The 18,623-nt window shown below is 36.9% G+C and overlaps 2 protein-coding genes and 1 pseudogene across 4 annotated transcripts; all 3 read right to left on the bottom strand.

Annotated features, from left to right (window-relative positions):
• Positions 1 to 2,678: 2,678 nt before the first annotated feature.
• On the bottom strand, positions 2,679 to 7,194 carry LOC120131032 (TMV resistance protein N-like). Its single transcript, XM_039148141.1, has 6 exons — positions 6,500 to 7,194; positions 5,298 to 6,396; positions 5,114 to 5,154; positions 4,541 to 4,781; positions 3,547 to 4,455; positions 2,679 to 3,457 (listed from the first exon to the last, which is right to left on the bottom strand). Exons 1-6 carry the CDS (start codon positions 6,985 to 6,987, stop codon positions 2,777 to 2,779), a joined length of 3,459 nt encoding a protein of 1,152 aa, XP_039004072.1. The 5' UTR covers positions 6,988 to 7,194; the 3' UTR covers positions 2,679 to 2,776.
• A 921-nt stretch (positions 7,195 to 8,115) lies between these two features.
• LOC120131031 lies at positions 8,116 to 10,049 on the bottom strand (annotated as a pseudogene).
• Positions 10,050 to 10,679: 630 nt separating this feature from the next.
• LOC120131053 (disease resistance protein RPP2A-like) lies at positions 10,680 to 14,560 on the bottom strand. Of its 3 annotated transcripts, XR_005516880.1 has the most exons (6): positions 14,153 to 14,560; positions 12,975 to 14,070; positions 12,791 to 12,831; positions 12,230 to 12,470; positions 11,279 to 12,144; positions 10,680 to 11,194 (listed from the first exon to the last, which is right to left on the bottom strand). XR_005516880.1 is itself a non-coding variant. In XM_039148159.1 (5 exons), exons 2-5 carry the CDS (start codon positions 13,482 to 13,484, stop codon positions 12,094 to 12,096), a joined length of 843 nt encoding a protein of 280 aa, XP_039004090.1. In that variant the 5' UTR covers positions 13,485 to 14,070; positions 14,153 to 14,560; the 3' UTR covers positions 11,216 to 12,093. The 3 variants fall into 3 exon arrangements, 2 of the variants coding, with proteins under 2 accessions (XP_039004090.1, XP_039004089.1); XM_039148159.1 differs by lacking the exon at positions 10,680 to 11,194 and having other exon boundaries at positions 11,216 to 12,144; XM_039148158.1 differs by lacking the exons at positions 10,680 to 11,194; positions 11,279 to 12,144 and having other exon boundaries at positions 12,152 to 12,470.
• Between the last annotated feature and the right edge of the window lie 4,063 nt (positions 14,561 to 18,623).

Here is an 18,623-nt window from a genome sequence, read left to right as displayed (position 1 = left end):
CAAGCAAACAAACAAACAAAATGAAATTGTAAAAATGTAGCCTTTGGATTTTCGTTTGTAACAGGGGTATTATAAAAACTCACAATAATATTTTGTAAGGGGTTCGGCTCCCCGGGATTAAAAAAAGGAAAGGAAGCAATACAAGGAAAAGTGTTTGTTTTTTTTTTACATTTGAGTGCTAATTTTTCTTGGGGGGTTTTGAACCAAACCAGAGAGAGTAAAAGAGAGTAGAGTGGTTCGTTTACCTTAGTCGTCGATTGTCCGTCGTCGAGGAGGCGAAGGCCTTTGGCCGTGTTAGGGGTTGGTTTGGCTTCTTGGTTCTCTGTATTGGTGTTTAGACGAGGGAAGGAGGTCGCTTGGTTCGCGAAGCTAGTTCACTTCTTCGGTCTCAAAGATTACTGGTTTAGCTTTTAGGCCATACCATAACAAGGGGTATTGATTAACCGACCCCAATATCAAAATTTTTAGGATACTAGCTATTCAGATTGTTGATTCATATCGCTAGTTTTCAATTTTCATGTGCTGCTGTTGTCATTTCATGTGTCCAAATGCTGCCTATGAAGGTAAGTTATTATTTGGAACCTGCATGTTCAAACTGATACTGGTGAGGAGATAGGTTAATAAGGTTCTGATGTTTTGGAATTCAATGGATTATGTTCCTGTTTAATAGACATGGAAAGGAAGACTTAACTCGAAATACTGACTCGAAGATGATCCCGTGGTCATATTGACCTCCGGGATAATCTTATGTTTAAACTTATTTAGGATCAAACCTATAGTGTTTAGCATGTTAATTTCGATTGGCCAGATCTTTTAGGTTTTCCGTTGTTTCTTTTGTTTAGATTTGCTTTTCGATCCGAGCATGGCTTTTCGCTCACTCGTGGCCTTGCTTTGTGTTATATTTGTTGTTCCTTGTTGGCATCATGATGGGGTTGCACTTTAGCTATGTTTTAGAACCATTTATTTGAACTGGCATGCGTGCGGAGAGAAAATCATGTTCGTCATTACTCTGAATCTCATCGTTTTTGTCGATTTCTTACTCGTTCGGAATTAACTTTTTTGCCAGATAAGAGATGAACTTCACAAGAGACTACACAGCTTGCTAGTGAGTTCTTATTCCATTTAGTATTATGATAATGCTATAAATTTCACAGATATAGAAATGTGCATAGGGAGACAACTTCACATTTATATGTTTTCAATAAACAGGGAACAATTTGGATAAAGAACCACAAATAATGGAGCTAAGGAACCAGGTGAGATTTTCTGAACCACTTGGCGGCAGCTCAGGAAAAACTAAATGAGCTGGAGAGACAGAAAGAAGAAACTCTGAAGTCTACTCCCCTGCATCGTTTATGCATAGGCTTCAAGGTACATATTAATAGTATATTACCCACGTTACTGGGGTTTAGATGCGAGTACTTAAAGATGGTTTTACTTCCTTGTAGATGCAATGAATGCAACAGAAGAGGAATCGTAAATAATGAACAGGCAGCTTCTTTACGGGGAAATTGATATCGGGGCCTTTGTGTAGAAGTACAAGAAGCTATGGACAAGTTACCACTGGCGAGCTCTCATTCTTCTCACTGCTAAGACATCTCCGGTTGGATGAAGAAAACAACTGGAGATAGTTATTGATTGTATATGTATATATATATATATATATACACATTGCCTTCATATTGTTAGGACTGCTACTTGCTGCTTGGTGAATTTTGGAAACCAGGGTGGATTTTGGAAAATAATCGTCAGTTCTCTGTCTCTAGCGCCTACAATTGTCGGATGGAAATAATCAGAACTTCTGGAAATCAACTTTGGAAAACGATTGCAAAATTCCAGGGATTACCAAAAGTGCGTCTCCTTCTTTGGTTAATTTGTAAGGGTCGAATTGTGACAAATGAAGAACGGACGCGAAGACACATGACAAATGATGAAAGCTGCCTCAACTGTGGTGCAGCAAAGGAATCGTTAACTCATGTTTTTAGAGAGTGTATTGTGGCGCATACTGCTTGGCAGGAATTAATCAAACCAGATCGGCTTGGCAGAAATTGTTAGCATGGAACCTACGTTTTGGCCTTTGACTCTTTCGTTCTCCTCCAGATGGGATTTTATCGCTTTACGATGCTGAAGCAGTCACTGCTGTAGGGATGGATGGAACAATAGTTTAGGCGTTCCTAGGCTTTGTTTCTTTTCTAATTTTCATTAAAAAAAATCTGATTCGTACAATTGATTCTTCCGAGATAGAGAATACACTTACAATGGATTCAACCCTTTTGGTTCCTACGTATTACGTGTTCAAGTAAATTACGACTCGCAACGTCCTCCTCTGGTGCACTTACAATTATAGAGTTTGAAGGTTAATCGTAGATTATAATAATAATTGGACGTCGGGGGTGAGGATGCAAATGAGATTTGAGCAAAGGAAATTACAAGAAAATAGCAACAACGGCGGCCGTGGAAACTTTCCAGTGTAATGAAGTCCATGATTCCGGTTGTATCAAATAGCTCTTCCAGGGCTCTGAGTAGTGCCTTTCGAAGATCTGCATTTTCAACCTCTGCCACCTTAAATAGTAAGCCACATTAGAATGAAATCTTTAAAGAGATATTAACAAAAATAATCAAATCAAGCTGATGTACTTTCTTAGCTCGTTCAGTCTTCCTCTGCTTCTCCATTTTTCTTTTCTCAGAGGGAGTCTTTAATGTGTTGTCCTCATCTTCAGCTCGCGAGTCTTTAAAAAATCAAATAGTAACTAATCCTTCTTCCCCGGTCGGCCCATCATAAATTGAAAAACTTGTGTATCCTTTTTGGTTGTGGCTCGGCCTCGGTCTCTTCATAAACATTATGTCTTCGCTTTTTAAGGGGACCTTCAGCTATTGATCCATCTGCGGCGGAATCTTCATTGATATCTTCCAAATCTTTCTGATAAACTATTTGAAGCCCACATTTCTTCACCTTAACACTTATGTGACTATCATCGGATGTGACCGAAAACTGGAGTTCAACGAATTCCTGATTTGAGCAATCCAATGTTGATGAATTCTCAGTTTCACTTTCACCACATTTATCCTTTAAGGAAAATGGATATAATCTGTCACGGAACAAAAAACAACAATAAAGGTGGTCCTTTATTATGGGCTGGTTATATTCTTTAGAAAAAATCCAGCCGTCCCCTGAGACACGTCGAGGATTTCTACCCTGAAAACCAGATCCATCAGAATCAGCTTGTCCAGAATTCCTATGATGGATAACAGCATCACATGTGAGTTCCTCATCCCTTGAAGCATCATCATTGACAAAAATGCAGCAGAAAGCAACTCCGATCCATTGACTATCATTCTGAATATTGTTAGGCAGTGGTATCTTGATTGAAGAGCCAACTGTTTGATGGCTGAACCATTTTGGTATTTCACCTCCAGGTATAACACCATCAAAACATTTTTTTAAATATGTAACTTGCTGCAAAATAAAACTTATGTTGCTTGGTAACTAAGAATATAATTCTTTAAAAACGAGATTCTGTAAATACGAAAGAATGATAAATCGACCTTAAGACGGTATTTCAGTATTGTTAATGCTTTGCTATTCTCAACCAATCTGTAGCAGTGAAGGCCAGAAGTCCGTGTCCAATCCACTGCATTGCAAAACTTTGATGGAGTTGCAAATAGTTCTAGAGAAGCATCAGGACTAGGAAAATATTTAAGCTCCCTGCAATTTGACAATCCAAGATATTGAAGCCTGGAAAGTCTATTATCAAGCACAGGTCCGCTATTGAAATTGTTACCACCAAGCTCAAGCTTTTCCAAATATGATAAACAATAAATATTTGGAATATCTCCATCACGAAGATTGCAGTTCCTTAGTTTCAGCTCTCTTAATGAAATCAAACCTGACAATGAATGTAACATAAGAGGCACAGACTCCATCCGTCCTCTTTGGAATACCTGGAAAAGAGAAGGTAGAATTGGTGCTAACGTAGATGATGGTGTCTTGAGCCTATTCAAAGACAAAACTTTAAGATTTTTAAGTTGAAAAATGAAGGATGGCGGTTTTGCTATGGCTGTTTCGCTTAAGTCAAGCTCTTCCAACAACTCTACTTGCTGCAAATTCTCCGGCAAATTTTCAACTTTATAGCAACCTGAAAGATCAAGAGTTTTTAGACATTTACACACACCTATGCTGCTTGGGAGACTAATAAGGTTTCTACAATCTTTTAGGATTAATATTTCAAGAGATTCTATTCCAATTTTAGTTGGAAGATTCCTAAGACTTGTGCAGCTTCTTAAATTCAAAAGTTTAAGCCTCGAAAGAACTCCGACTGATGGATGAACATCTACTATTCTTGAACAACCTTCCAATATCAAAATTTCCAGATTTGGGGCTGTTGTAAAGTCCGGTGTCTTGATCAGGTTGTCGGACCCTTTGAGGTTGAGCACTTTCAACTTATACAGGGGCTGCTGAAAATAATAATAAATTAGAGAAGATTTAGTTAATATTCCTAAAATAAGTTAAAAAACAATGATCATATGAATTAGTTCTTACCGTATTTCCCCTCCATAGTTGTTCAATGCGACTGTATGGTAGCAGAAGTGCAACAAGGTTGTCTGGTTGGAAGCTTGGAGGTAAGAATCTTAAAGGGTATCCCAACCAATCTAAGAGCCGTAACTCATTAGGAAGATATTTGAGTTCATCACAATTTGAGAGGCAAAGGACTTTGAGCAATCTCAATTTTTTCATCTTAGAGACAACATTAACATTCAAATTGAGCATCTTGTTGGATATCCTGATAACCAAGGGTAAAACAACGAAAATTCATTTCAAATTTGAAAATATCCCAAAGCATTCCATACCTAAAAGCAAGGCTGCTCCAACACTTAATTTATTTATGTTTCTATTCGTATCCCACACATCCGAATAGAAACATAGAGATGATTCTTCAAGGATTTTCAAAATAAATTAGAAAAACTAATAGTATAGTGAGTAAAATAAGAAAGAGAGTATAACTCAATGAGGAACGGTGTAATTTGAGTACAGTGATATAATAAAACTTTAAGGGTCACTTTTGACCGAATATGAAATTTACACATGGGTGCATGTTTATGTATGTTTTGCTACCTTTTATTGTCAATGATCATGCCTTGAATCACTTCCGTAGCCTAAAAACATTCAAAAGTAAGACATAAGAAACACAAAATAAAATGAGGCAATTTTTGTGATAAAACTTGTGAAAAATTACATTGTCTGTATCATTTCTGTCTTTAACATTAATATAATATGCAATTTCCCTGGAATGACTTACAGTGTTCTTCGTTAGCACATGATAGACATCTTTTTCCTCCCACAATCTACAACGTTTTCCAGGCTCATCAATAGATTTTTCCCGAACAATTCTTCTTCCCATTTCTTGTAGTAAGTTGTGCATCCACAATTTGTTGTTTTCGTCAACTGTTAGTAGAGACTTCTTAATGAGAACATCGATTCCAATATCCGGGAAAAACTCACAGCCATCCAATACTTTCATTACAAAATCTTTCTCGTCCCCATTGAAGAAGCATGCTATATCTAGAAATATGTTCTTCTCCGTTTCTTCCAATCCATCAAAGCTAATTCGAAGTCTGTCAATAATCTCTTTGTTAGAATCCTTGTCAAGTCTTTCGATTGCACTTCTCCATTGAGCTACATCTCTACCGCACAAAAAAGAACCCAAGACTTCAAGAGCTAAGGGGAGACCACTGGCATATTTTGCAACATGTTCAGAAAACTCAATGAAAACACCATTTGGTGCTGTCTCACTATCAAAAGCTTTCAAACTGAAAAGTTGAAGTGCCTCGCTGTCATTCAATGTTGAAGGCTTATGCACATCGTCAACTCGGTAAGATTGGAGCAAGTGTTCATCTCTTGTTGTTATAATGATTCTACTCCCTAAACCGAACCAATCATGCCTTCCAACCAAGCATTTCAAGTGCTGTATATTATCCACATCATCAATCACAACAAGGACCTTTTTGTTAGACAACCTATGGCTAATTATGGCATTCCCTTCATGAACATTGAAAAATTCGAAAACTTCACCAGACAAGATCTGGAAAAGAAGTTGTTTCTGTAGAGAAACGAGTCCAAATTTGTCTGAAACTTCTCGAACATCAGCAATGAAGCATTTACCTTCAAAATGAGATGACATTTGGTCGTATACAACTCTTGCGAGAGTTGTTTTACCGATGCCACCCATTCCGCAAATTCCTATGATGCGGATGTCATCTTCCCCAATCTCTATTTTTGAATACAACTCCTCCAAGCGTGAACTGATTCCAACCAAGTCATCATGAAAAACTGGATATGTTTGACATAATTTTGCTGATATTTTTCTAACAATGTTTCCAATAAATTCAGGTTCATGCCTACAAAGAAATAAATTTTAGTTGTTTTGAATAAATATTTTAAATATAGTTGTAATCGTTAAATTAATTAAACAAGAAAACAGGAAAGAAAAGAATGGTTTACCTGTTATTTAAATGCCATCCTTTGATGTTAGCCACTTGAGTCAAAGCATTTCGCCACTTTAGAATCTTTTCTTTATCTTCCTTGTACCTGTCTTCATGTTTGGTAAAGGCTTCTCCAACTTTTTCTTTCTGTTTTCTTAAATCAGATGGATTCACATCGTAGAAAATTGGAAACACTTTATGTCCTTTCTCGTTTTTCTGTTTAACAATCTCGGCAAGCTCCTCCAAGCACCAACCTGAAAAGGTATAGGTTTCCGAGAAAACTATTACCGAGCACCACGATTGTTGAATGGCTCTGACGAGTTGTGGTGGGATCTCTTCGCCGGCCTCCAGCTTTGGATCATCCATGAAAGTGACAATTCCACTCCGTTTCAGAGCATCGTAGAGATGACATGTAAAGTTTTTGCGGGTATCTTCACCTCTCAAACTCAAGAAAACATCATATTTCTTTCTAGAAATAGATGATGAAGTTGAAGGTAAGGACAACATGATGAAGTTTGAGAAGGAAAATATGTCTGAATATGGTGTTCAAAATCAGAAAATAGATCTCTCAATGCCCAGAAAGAAACTATAAACAATCAAAGTATAGGAGCATAGAAAAAGAGCAAAACAGATCAAATTCCCAAGGAAGCAGATTTGGGGTTATAGACCAGAAAATGAAGTATTTGACAAGGCTTTGTTCATAAACAGAAACTAGAGTTCAAAATAAATAGTTCTTGAACTCTGATAATATCCTATTCTATCTCCCGTCAATTGGTCCAACTTGGGGTTGGCTTCTATGGTGGATATTTTTTCTATAACCTAGTTATATCTTACTTGCCCTACTTTCCCACCACTTCTACGTTTCACATTTATCAATCTATATATTCAGAGAACATTAAGTTCTTGTATAAACAAATGATAGGGGGAAACTTGTCAAGTAAACATTAATTATGGTGTCCCACATTTGACAATTATTGCTTAGCTTATGAGCATCAAATCAAAGTCATTTGAGTAACTGCAGCTAGAGGAATTGATAATAATTTTACTAGTTCAAGCCATGATCAACCAGTACCTACAGGTGGAAAAAACATAATTAAAACCTTCAAAATGGTTGAAACTCAAGTCAAATTTGCCCTTAAATTTAGAAGCTACTTCACAACTCACCGTGTAGAAATCAGAAAAGAAAGATGCCCATCATCTACCCTGGTTTCCCTAATAATACAATGCTGGTGAATTACAAAACAGTAAAAGAAAATCTAATTAGCTTTACCTTTGATATCAGAATAGTGATTCGATTTGTAGCTCTTCCCAGAATTGTTGAATATCGTAGATTTAAAAACAAAAATGTATTGCCATACTTCATTGATTTACACTCTCACTGCCATAATCATCTTCTACTTTGCTCTGGTCCAAAAAAATGTCACCACCACCACTACCATCTGCATCCTCCTAGGGTAACAAGAACTTACGGTTGCATTGGGGACATTGATTTCACATTTGAGAAAATTAGAGATGAGTCTAATGGTTTGATTTTAATTGGATTTATATTTTTCTTTGAATTATGATTGAATAAATTTGGCCAAAATTATTGGATCAGAAAAAAAATATCATGCTCGTGTGAGAAATCACTTTCTTTTATTCCCTTTGGTTATATTTTGCACAGTTTTGCATATAATACAAGATCAAAGTCTCAAACACAATACATCGTATAGTTTGTCCTAGGGAAAGTGGAGAGCTTGAAATAGAATCAAAGCTAGCTAGTACCGGCATTACCATTGTCCAAGAATGGCTATGAACTCTTTTTATCCAATGATGAGGATGAGGACGAGAACGAATGCACAGAAGCGTCAAATCCCTCTGCGCTCCCATCAAATGCAGCCGGCGGCGTCAAATTTTCTGGTAAGTCAACCTCTCCATCAAGATACCTTACTAACTGCCTCATGTTTGGCCGTGCCGCAGGCACGTCATTTGAACAAATTAGGCCTAACTTAAGAACCTTCATCATATTGGCCTTTGAGCCTAGTGTCTACCACATCAAGGACCCTCCCTCGCCTAAACTTCTCCCATACCCAATCAACCAACACTAATTCCTCGGACAATGCTTTGAGATCAATATGCTTGCGCCCACAAGCAACCTCGAGCAAGAGTGCACCAAAAGCATAGACATCGGAGCATGTTGTGGCCTTTCCTGTCTTGGGCAGCTCCGGTGCTATATATCCCATTGTCCCTACAATTTGACTTGTCCCTGGATTTGAACCATGTTCATACAATCTTGCAAGGCCGAAATCTCCTAACCGTGCATTCAGCTCATCATCTAATAATACATTACTGGCCTTAACATCTCTATGAATCGCAATTTGTTCATACCCTTCATGTAAATAGAGAAGACCAGAAGCCACGTCCTTTATGATCCTAATTCTCTGGTACCAATTCAAGGTAGTTTTAGGGTCATCAAACAAAAACTTATCTAAACTGCCATTAGCCATGAATCATAAACAAGAAGAAGGTCACCTCTTCTCCTGCACCATCCCAATAGCTGAACCAAATTCCGATGTCGAAGCCTTCCGATACTAGAAATTTCTGTAACAAATTCACGTAAACCTTGCTTTGAATCATGAGAAACTCACTTGACAGCAACTTGAGTGTTTGAATTTCCAAGTGTTCCTTTGTAAACTCTACCGAAACCACCCCGTCCAAGTAAAGTTTTGTCGCTAAAACTGTTGGTTGCTTGCTTGAGTTCTCGGTAAGAGTATCTTTGTGGGCCAATCTCCAGCTCCCAATCTTCAACTACTTCTGCATTCTTGATTTTGATAATGACATAAATTGCAATGGAAAGAGCAATTATGACAACAGCAGATGAAATCGATACCAACTGTTAACGTTCTATCTTTTTTTGGTGGTCCAGGGAGTGAAGGCAAAGACGATAAATCAAGAGCCTTGTCCGTTGATCTTAAAGCTCCACCCTAACATATAATGAGAGTAAGATTGTGCTTTGTGGAACCACCTTGGGTGTGCTTTGTGGAACCACCTTGGGTGTAGTAACCAGCAGAGACTGAAGCATTTGAGTGCAAGTTGTTTATGTCAATACCGACATGATTGTCGTCCATGTCTCGAAACTCAAAATCCTAAACCGTGTCGAACTCAACTGCAACAAGATGGTTCGAGAAGTTACCCATATCGGTCGCGTTGAGGATTCCTAGATACTGATTTGAAGGTGCTCTTCGATCAACAGAAGTCGTGATTGTGAAAGCAAGGCCGTGACCACCAAACCTAGGAAACTCCGGAACTATGGCCAAAATAAATGAGGTTGAAAATGAAAAGGATGGGCCATTAGTAGAGTTCTTGAATCTAAATGGAGAGCTATAAAAAGCTTTACCCACTAAACGAGGGGTGTAATTAGTTAAGCGTAAAATACCATTTTGTTCAATATGTGACACCCCTGTTAATGTTAACTTGTTGGGGTCGTTTATGTGTCTGAATCCGGGGAAGAAGAACTCGGTGGGTTTTGAAGAAGAAGGTGAGACTATGAGGAAGAAGAGAGTTCAGAGAAGTGAGAGGAAATAAGCCATGTTAATGATACCAAAGAGTGAGATCAAGGCACTTGGATCAAAAAGGATATAAATTCTGGAAAACAATGGTGAGGACTGAGGAAGCAATAATGTACTTGAGAAGGCTCTGTACATCAACTAGAGATAGAGTTCAAAATAAATAGTTGTCCAACTTTGACATTTATCTTATTCAATCTATATATTCAGAAAACATTAATTTCTCTTGTAGGCTGATTTTTCCAGATAATGTTGATGATAATTTTATTTCGTAAAATAATGTTGTCTCGGAATTATTTCATCAAATAGGGTGATTGCTACAGTACACCCCAAAGATGCATTGCACTCCATGCATCCCTCCCCTTTCCCATCCCCTCCCCCGAAGACGTATTGCACTCCATGCGTCTCTCCCCTGCATGCACTCCCCCACATGCGCCCGTGACACTGCCCCTGCATGGCAGTCTGCATGCATGCTGCATGCAGTAATAACAGCTGCAATAATAGCAGCAATAATGCTGCAATCACGGTCTGCAATCACGGCCTCAGTCTCTTCATAAACATTATGTCTTCACTTTATAAGGGGACCTTCAGCTATTGATCCATCTGCGGCGGAATCTTCATTGATATCTTCCAAATCTTTCTATTCGAAGCCCACATTTCTTCACCTTAACACTTATGTGACTATCATCGGATGTGACTGAAAACTGGAGTTCATCAAATTCCTGATTTGAGCAATCCAATGTTGATGAGTTCTCAGTTTCACTATCACCACATTAATCCTCAAAGGAAAATGGATATAATCTTTCACGGAACAAAAAACAACAATAAAGGTGGTCCTTTATTATGGGCTGGTTATATTCTTTAGAAAAAATCCGGCCGTCCCCTGAGACACGTCGAGGATTTCTACCCCGAAAACCAGATCCATCAGAATCAGCTTGTCCAGAATTCCTATGATGGATAACAGCATCACATGTGAGTTCCTCATCCCTTGAAGCATCATCATTGACAAAAATGCAGCAGAAAGCAACTCCCATCCATTGACTATCATTCTGAATATTGTTAGGCAGTGGTATCTTGATTGAAGAGCAAACTGTTTGATGGTTAAACCATTTTGGGATTTCACCTCCGGGCATAACAACATCAAAACTTTTTCTTAAACATACAACTATCTGCAAAATAAAATGTTGTTTGGTAACTAATACTGTAATTCTTCAAGAATGAGATTATGTAAATACAAAGAATGATAAATCGACCTTAAGAAAGATTTTCAGCATTGTTAATGCATTGATATTCTCAACTATTTTGTAGCAGTGAAGACCATTAAACCGTGTCAAATCCACTGCATTGCAAACCTTTGATGGAGTTGCAAATAGTTCTAGACAAGCACCAAGACTAGGAAACGATTTAAGCTCCCTGCAATTTGACAATCCAAGATATTGAAGACTGGGAAATCTAATAACAGACACAGGTACGCTGATGAAATTGTTACCACCTAGCTCAAGCTTTTCCAAATAGGGTAAACAATGAATATCACTTGGAATATCTCCTTCACGACGATTGCAGTTCCTTAGTTTCAGCTCTCTTAATGAAATCAAACCTGACAGTACCTGGAAAAGAGAAGGTAGATTTGGTGCTAACTTAGATGATGATATCTTGAGCCTATTCAAAAACAAAACTTTAAGATTTTTAAGTTGAAAAATGAAGGATGGCGGTTTTGCTATGGCAGTTTCACTTAAGTCGAGGTCTTCCAACAACTCTATTTGCTGCAAATTCTCCGGCAAATTTTCAACTTTATAGCAACCTGAAAGATCAAGAGTTTTTAGACATTTACACCCACCAATGCTGCTTGGGAGACTAATAAGGTTTCTACAATCTTTTAGGATTAATGTTTCAAGAGATTCTATTCCAATTTTGGTTGGAAGATTCCTAAGACTTGTGCAGCTTCTTAAATTCAGAAGTTTAAGCCTTGAAAGAACTCCGACTGATGGATGAACATCTACTATTCTTGTACAACCTTCCAATATCAAAATTTCCAGATTTGGGGCTGTTGTAAAGTCCGGTGTCTTGATCAGGTTGTCGGACCCTTTAGGTTGAGCACTTTCAACTTATACAGGGGCTGCTGAAAATAATAATAAATTTGAGAAGATTTAGTTAATATTCCTAAAATAAGTTAAAAAACAATGATCATATGAATTAGTTCTTACCGTATTTCCCCTCCATAGTTGTTCAATGCGACTGTATGGTAGCAGAAGTGCAACAAGGTTGTCTGGTTGGAAGCTTGGAGGTAAGAATCTTAAAGGGTATCCCAACCAATCTAAGAGCCGTAACTCATTAGGAAAATATTTGAGTTCATCACAATTTGAGAGGCAAAGGACTTTGAGCAATCTCAATTTTTTCATCTTCGAGAAAACATTAACATTCAAATTGAGCATCTTGTTGGATATCCTGATAACCAAGGGTAAAACAACGAAAATTCAGTTCAAATTTGAAAATATCCCAAAGCATTTCATACCTAAAAGCAAGGCTGCTCCAACACTTAATTTATCTATGCTCCGTCAAGCACTCGTATCCCACACATCCGAATAGAAACATAGAGATGATTCTTCAAGGATTTTCAAAATAAATTAGAAAAACTAAAAGTACAGTGAGTAAAATAATAGAGTATAACTCGACGAGGAACGGAGTGATAGAAGAAAACTTTAAGGGTCACTTTCGACCGAATATGAAATTTACACATGGGTGCATGTTTATGTATGTCTTCCTACCTTTTATTGTCAATGATCATGCCTTCAATCACTTCCGTAGCCTAAAAACATTCAAAAGTAAGACATAAGAAACACAAAATAAAATGAGGCAATTTTTGTGATAAAACTAGTGAAAAATTACATTGTGTGTATCATTTCTGTCTTTAACATTAATATAATATGCAATTACCCTGGAATGACTTACAGTGTTCTTCGTTAGCACGTGATATACATCATTTTCCTCCCACAATCTACAACGTTTTCCAGGCTCCTCAATAGATTTTTCCCGAACAATTCTTCTTCCCATTTCTTGTAGTAAGTTATGCATCCACAATTTGTTGTTTTCGTCAACTGTTAGTAGAGACTTCTTAATGAGAACATCGATTCCAATATCCGGGAAAAACTCACAGCCATCCAATACTTTCATTACAAAATCTTTCTCGTCCCCATTGAAGAACCATGTTATATCTAGAAATATGTTCTTCTCTGCTTCTTCCAATCCATCAAAGCTAATTCGAAGTCTGTCCATAATCTCTTCGTTAGAATCCTTTTCAAGTCTTTGGATTGCACTTCTCCATTGAGCTACATCTCTACCGCACAAAAAAGAACCCAAGACTTCAAGAGCTAAGGGGAGACCACTGGCATATTTTGCAACATGTTCAGAAAGCTCAATGAAAACATCATTTGGTGCTGTCTCACTATCAAAAGCTTTCATACTGAAAAGTTGAAGTGCCTCACTGTCATTCAATGTTGAAGGCTTATACACATCATCAACTCGGTAAGATTAGAGCAAGTGTTCATCTCTTGTTGTTATAATGATTATACTCCCTAAACAGAACCAATCATGCCTTCCAACCAAGCATTTCAAGTGCTGTAAATTATCCACATCATCAATCACAAGGACCTTTTTGTTAGATAATATGTGGCTAATTATGGCATTCCCTTCATGAACATTGAAAAATTCGAAGACTTCACCAGACAAGATCTGGAAAAGAAGTTGTTTCCGTAGAGAAACGAGTCCAAATTTGTCTGAAACTTCTCGAACGTCAGCAATGAAGCATTTACCTTCAAAATGAGATGACATTTGGGCGTAAACAACTCTTGTGAGAGTTGTTTTAGCGATGCCACCCATTCCGCAAATTCCTATGATGCGGATGTCATCTTCCCCAATCTCTATTTTTGAATGCAACTCCTCCAAGCGTGAACTAATTCCAACCAACTCATCATGAACAATTGGATATGTCTGACATAATTTTGCTGATATTTTTCTAACAATATCTCCAATAAACTCTGATTCATGCCTACAAAGAAATAAAATTCAGTTCATTTTTATAATTATTAAATTAATTAAACAAGAAAACAGGAAAGAAAAGAATGGTTTACCTGTTATTTAAATGCCATCCTTTGACGTTAGCCACTTGAGTCAAAGCATTTCGCCACCTTAGAATCTTTTCTTTATCTTCCTTGTATCTCTCTACATGTTTGGCAAACGCTTCTTCAACTTTTTCTTTCTGTTTTCTTAAATCAGATGGATTCACAACGTAGAAAATTGGAAACACTTTATGTCCTGTCTCGTTTTTTTTGTTTAACTATCTCAGCAAGCTCCTCCAAGCACCAACTTGAAAAGGCATAGGTTCCTAAAAAAACAATTACCGAGCACCACGATTGTTGAATGGCTCGGAAGAGTTGTGGTGCGATCTCTTCACAGACATCCATCTTTGGATCATCCCTGAAAGTGATAATTCCACTTCGATTTAGAGCATCATAGATATGATCTGTGAAGTTTTTGTGGGTATCTTCACCTCTATAACTCAAGAAAACATCGTATTTCTTTCTAGAAATACATGATAAAGTTGAAGGTAACAATGACATGATGAATTATGAGAAGGAAAATTTTGGGGTTATAGATTTGAGATTGATTTGTATTTGAGAAGGCTTTGCTCATCAACAAGAAATAATAGTTCTCAAACTCTGATGTTATCGTATTCTATCTCCCGTCAATTGGTCCAAGTTTTCTTTCAAAGTAATGTGGCTGCTGGCTATGATTTGCATTTTCCACGCTTTAGTTCAATGCGTATACTCGGGGCTAGCTTCTATGGTTGATATTTTCCCCCATAACCGAGACATGTCATACTTGCTCTACTTCCTATCACTTTCTACGTTTCAAACTAATCAATCTATAAATATTAAGAGAACATTAATTCATTGTATAAGAAAAATGATAGAGGGAGACTTGTCTATTAAACATTAATTATGAAGTCCCGCATTTGACAAGCATTGCTTCAGTTATGAGAATCAAATCAAAGTTAAGAGTTACCCAGTCATTTCTTTATGGAGAAGAAGGTAAACTTTGATTTCCAAAGTCATCTGAGTAATTGCAGCCATAGGAATTGATAATAACTTTACAAGCCTAAGGAAGTAACTTCAGTTCAAGCCATGATCAACCAGTACCTACAGCTGAAAACACATATTTTAAACCTTCAAAATGGTTGAAATTCAAATCAAATTTGCACTTAAATTTCGAAGATACTTCACAACTCACTGTGTAGAAATCATAAAAGAAAGATGCCCAACATCTACCGTGGTTTCGCTAATAATACAATGATGGTGAAATAGAAAACAGTAAAAGCAAAGCAAATCTAATTAGCTTTACCTTTGATATCAGATTAATGATTCGATTTGTGGTTCTTCCAGGAATTGTAGTATTGTAGATTTAAAAACAATGATGTATTGCCATACTCACTGCCATCGTCTTCTACTTTGCTCCGGTCAAAGAAAATGTCACCACTATCAGCATCCTCCTCCTAGGGCAACAAGAACTTATGATTGCATTGGGGCCATTGAATACACATTTGAGAAAATTAGAAATGATTATAATGATTTGATTTTAATTGAATTAATATTTTTCTTTGCAATTATGATTGATTATGTTAAAAATATTTTTATGTTTCGATATAATAAATTAAGATAAATGAATTTTAAGATTTTACAAATGATTTTCTAAGTATATTCGATACAATTATCCGAATATCAAAATATTACTCCGAGTCTTTCAAAGTTCAAATTCAATCCTTACTAAAGTGTAAAATTGTGTTTTTTTACTTAAAATATTTTTGAAACAATTTTTCACAAAGTATTTCGAACAAAAAATAGCCAAAAATCAATTTTATGAAGGGATTTATCGATGCACTCATTTGATGCATCGATGCTCACCCATTTCGAATGCAATTTATGCACCGATGCACAGTCATGCATCGATGCACTCTGGATTTTATTAAAACATCGAATTGATTCTGTGCACCGATGCACAAGTCATGCATCGATGCACCCGACTATTTTTGAAACATCGAAGCAAATTTGTGCACCGATGCACACCCTAGTGTACCGATGCACTAAGTCTTCCAACGGTCGAAATATTTGAATTTTACACATAGTGTATCGATGCACAAAGTCTATGCATCGATGCATCATACGCTCCCATCTGTTTTATTAATTGTTTTCACACAATAGCGGCTCTATTGACTCCACTAATGATCCCCAACGTTCAGAAGTGATCCAAGGTGTATTTAAACAAGCTTAGGAGCCATTGATCAGTAACAATTATCAAGAATCAAGAGAGAATCAAAGAGAAAGCATCAAACCTCAAGTTTGAGCATTTTCAAGCCTATTTCATTCAATATTCATTTTTACTTTCAAGACCACTTATCGTGCTCAATTGTATTATTCTTGAGTATTCTTTCTTTGTTCTAGAATTGTGCAAACATCTTGCATTGTGAGGATTTTCTTGTAAGTTTGCAAAATTTGTATTGTTCTCTTTGGGAGTGAGTGTTCTCAAGAATTTGGGATATAATTCTTGAGGGATTTGTAAGGTTACTCTTTGTCCTCAAAAGAAAGACAAAATAGTGAATTTATGGAAAATCCTTAGTGTGGATAGCTAAGGTAGGACGTAGACTTTGGTTGAGAAAGTCGAACCACTCTAAATCGCTGTGCAAATATTTTCAATTTTCTGCAAAAGCTTCCACCGAAATTTTTATTGCCAATTCACCCCCTCTTAGCCGATTCCATCGATTGATTAACTTAACAATTGGTATCAGAGTCTCACTCATTTGAAGGTTTAATCGCTTATTGAGTCTATTCGGGAAGAGTTACATCTATAATCAAGTCATCAATGGCCTCTACTTCAAACCACGATTTCGGTCTTAATTCATTGCCCGTCTACAAGCATCCTTTCTTCAATGGAGCTAATTATACTTATTGGAAGAATAGAATGATGTATTTCATTCAAGCAAGTGACATGGGAGCATGAAATATCATAGAAGACGGATATATCAAACCTTCCACTCATCCAAGATTGTGGAGTGAAGGAGAGACAAGAATGTTCCAGCTCAACTCCAAAGCTATCCATATTATCTTTTGTGCTCTTGGACCGGATGAATACGAGAGAGTATCATCTTGTACAACCACCAAGGAAATATGGGATAAACTACAAGTCACTCATGAAGGCACAAACGAGGTAAAAGAATCCAAAAATTAGTCTTCTAACTCATAGCTATGAAAATTTCAGGATGAAACCGGATGAAGATATCAAAGCTATGACGGATAGATTTTCCACGATTGTCAATGATCTCAAATCATTTGGAGAGATCATTCCAAATGAGAAGCTTGTGAGAAAGTTAGTTTACTCTCTTCCAAAATCTTGGCAATCAAAGAAGACGGCGATCATCGAGGCTAAAAATTTAAAATCTTTAACTCTCGGTGAGCTAATTGGTTCTCTCCTCACTCATGAAATGATGCTTCAAGATGAGGTAGACCTCGAAAAGACAGATGAGATAAAGAAAGAGACGGAGAAGAAGAAGAACGTGGGAGTTACTCTCAAATCCACAAAAGATGAGAGTGATTCGGATGAAGATGGTGATGACGAGGAGATGGCATTATTTGCCAAACGGTTCAGAAAATTGATGAGGCCCAACCGAGGAAGAAAATTCAAACGCAATGAAGGCTTCAAAAATGAACCGAATGAGAAAGACCCTATCATTTTCTATGAGTGCAAAACGCCAGGGCATGTCAAATATGATTGCCCTCTATTAAAGAAAAATGGTCAATCAAAGAAGAAGCACAAGACTCATATGGTACATGGAGCAATGAAGAAGGTTCCGATGAAGAGGAACAAGAAGTTGCAAACTTGTGCTTGATGGCCATCGGGGAAAACTCTCAGGTAACCTCTAACTCATTTGATTTAGATGATTTATCTTATGATGAGTTATTAAATGATTACAATGGGCTGGCTTTGGATTATAAGACTTTATTTTCAAAATATAAAAATGATATTTCAAAATTGAAAAATGAAAATAGTCTTATGTCCAAAACCAACAACGATCTTGAAAGTAAGATCAAAGAATTGCAAATCAAATTAGATGAATTTGAAAAGAAAAATATTGATTTGCATAACTTGCTTTCAAGAGTACGTGATGATCATCAAAAGAAAATTGATGATCTTAAAACTTCCTTTAATAAAGTTGGAACAAAACGTTTTGAAAATAGAGAAAATTCAAAATCCAACTTTGTTAGAAAAAGTTTTAAAAACTACAATCATAGAGGTCCCTGAAGAACCTCTAATGGAAAAATCGTTAGAAGTATATGGGTTCCTAAAGAACTCATTACTACTAAAGATAAGGATATCCTACACAAATGGATACCTAAGGGGACTAGAATTTTGGAAACTAATGAATATGGACCCAAAAGAAATTGGGTACCTAAAATCAAAAATTAATCTATGTTTGTAGGAAAAGGAGTATTGCTACAAGGCACGGGAAAAAATTCAAATTCATGGTACCTTGATATTGGATGCTCAAGA

The sequence above is a fragment of the Hibiscus syriacus genome, unplaced genomic scaffold, assembly GCF_006381635.1.
Source record: "Hibiscus syriacus cultivar Baekdansim isolate YM2019G1 unplaced genomic scaffold, ASM638163v2 tig00110548_pilon, whole genome shotgun sequence".
In the NCBI taxonomy this organism is placed as follows: domain Eukaryota; kingdom Viridiplantae; phylum Streptophyta; class Magnoliopsida; order Malvales; family Malvaceae; genus Hibiscus; species Hibiscus syriacus.
This window is presented reverse-complemented; position numbering and strand designations above follow the sequence as displayed.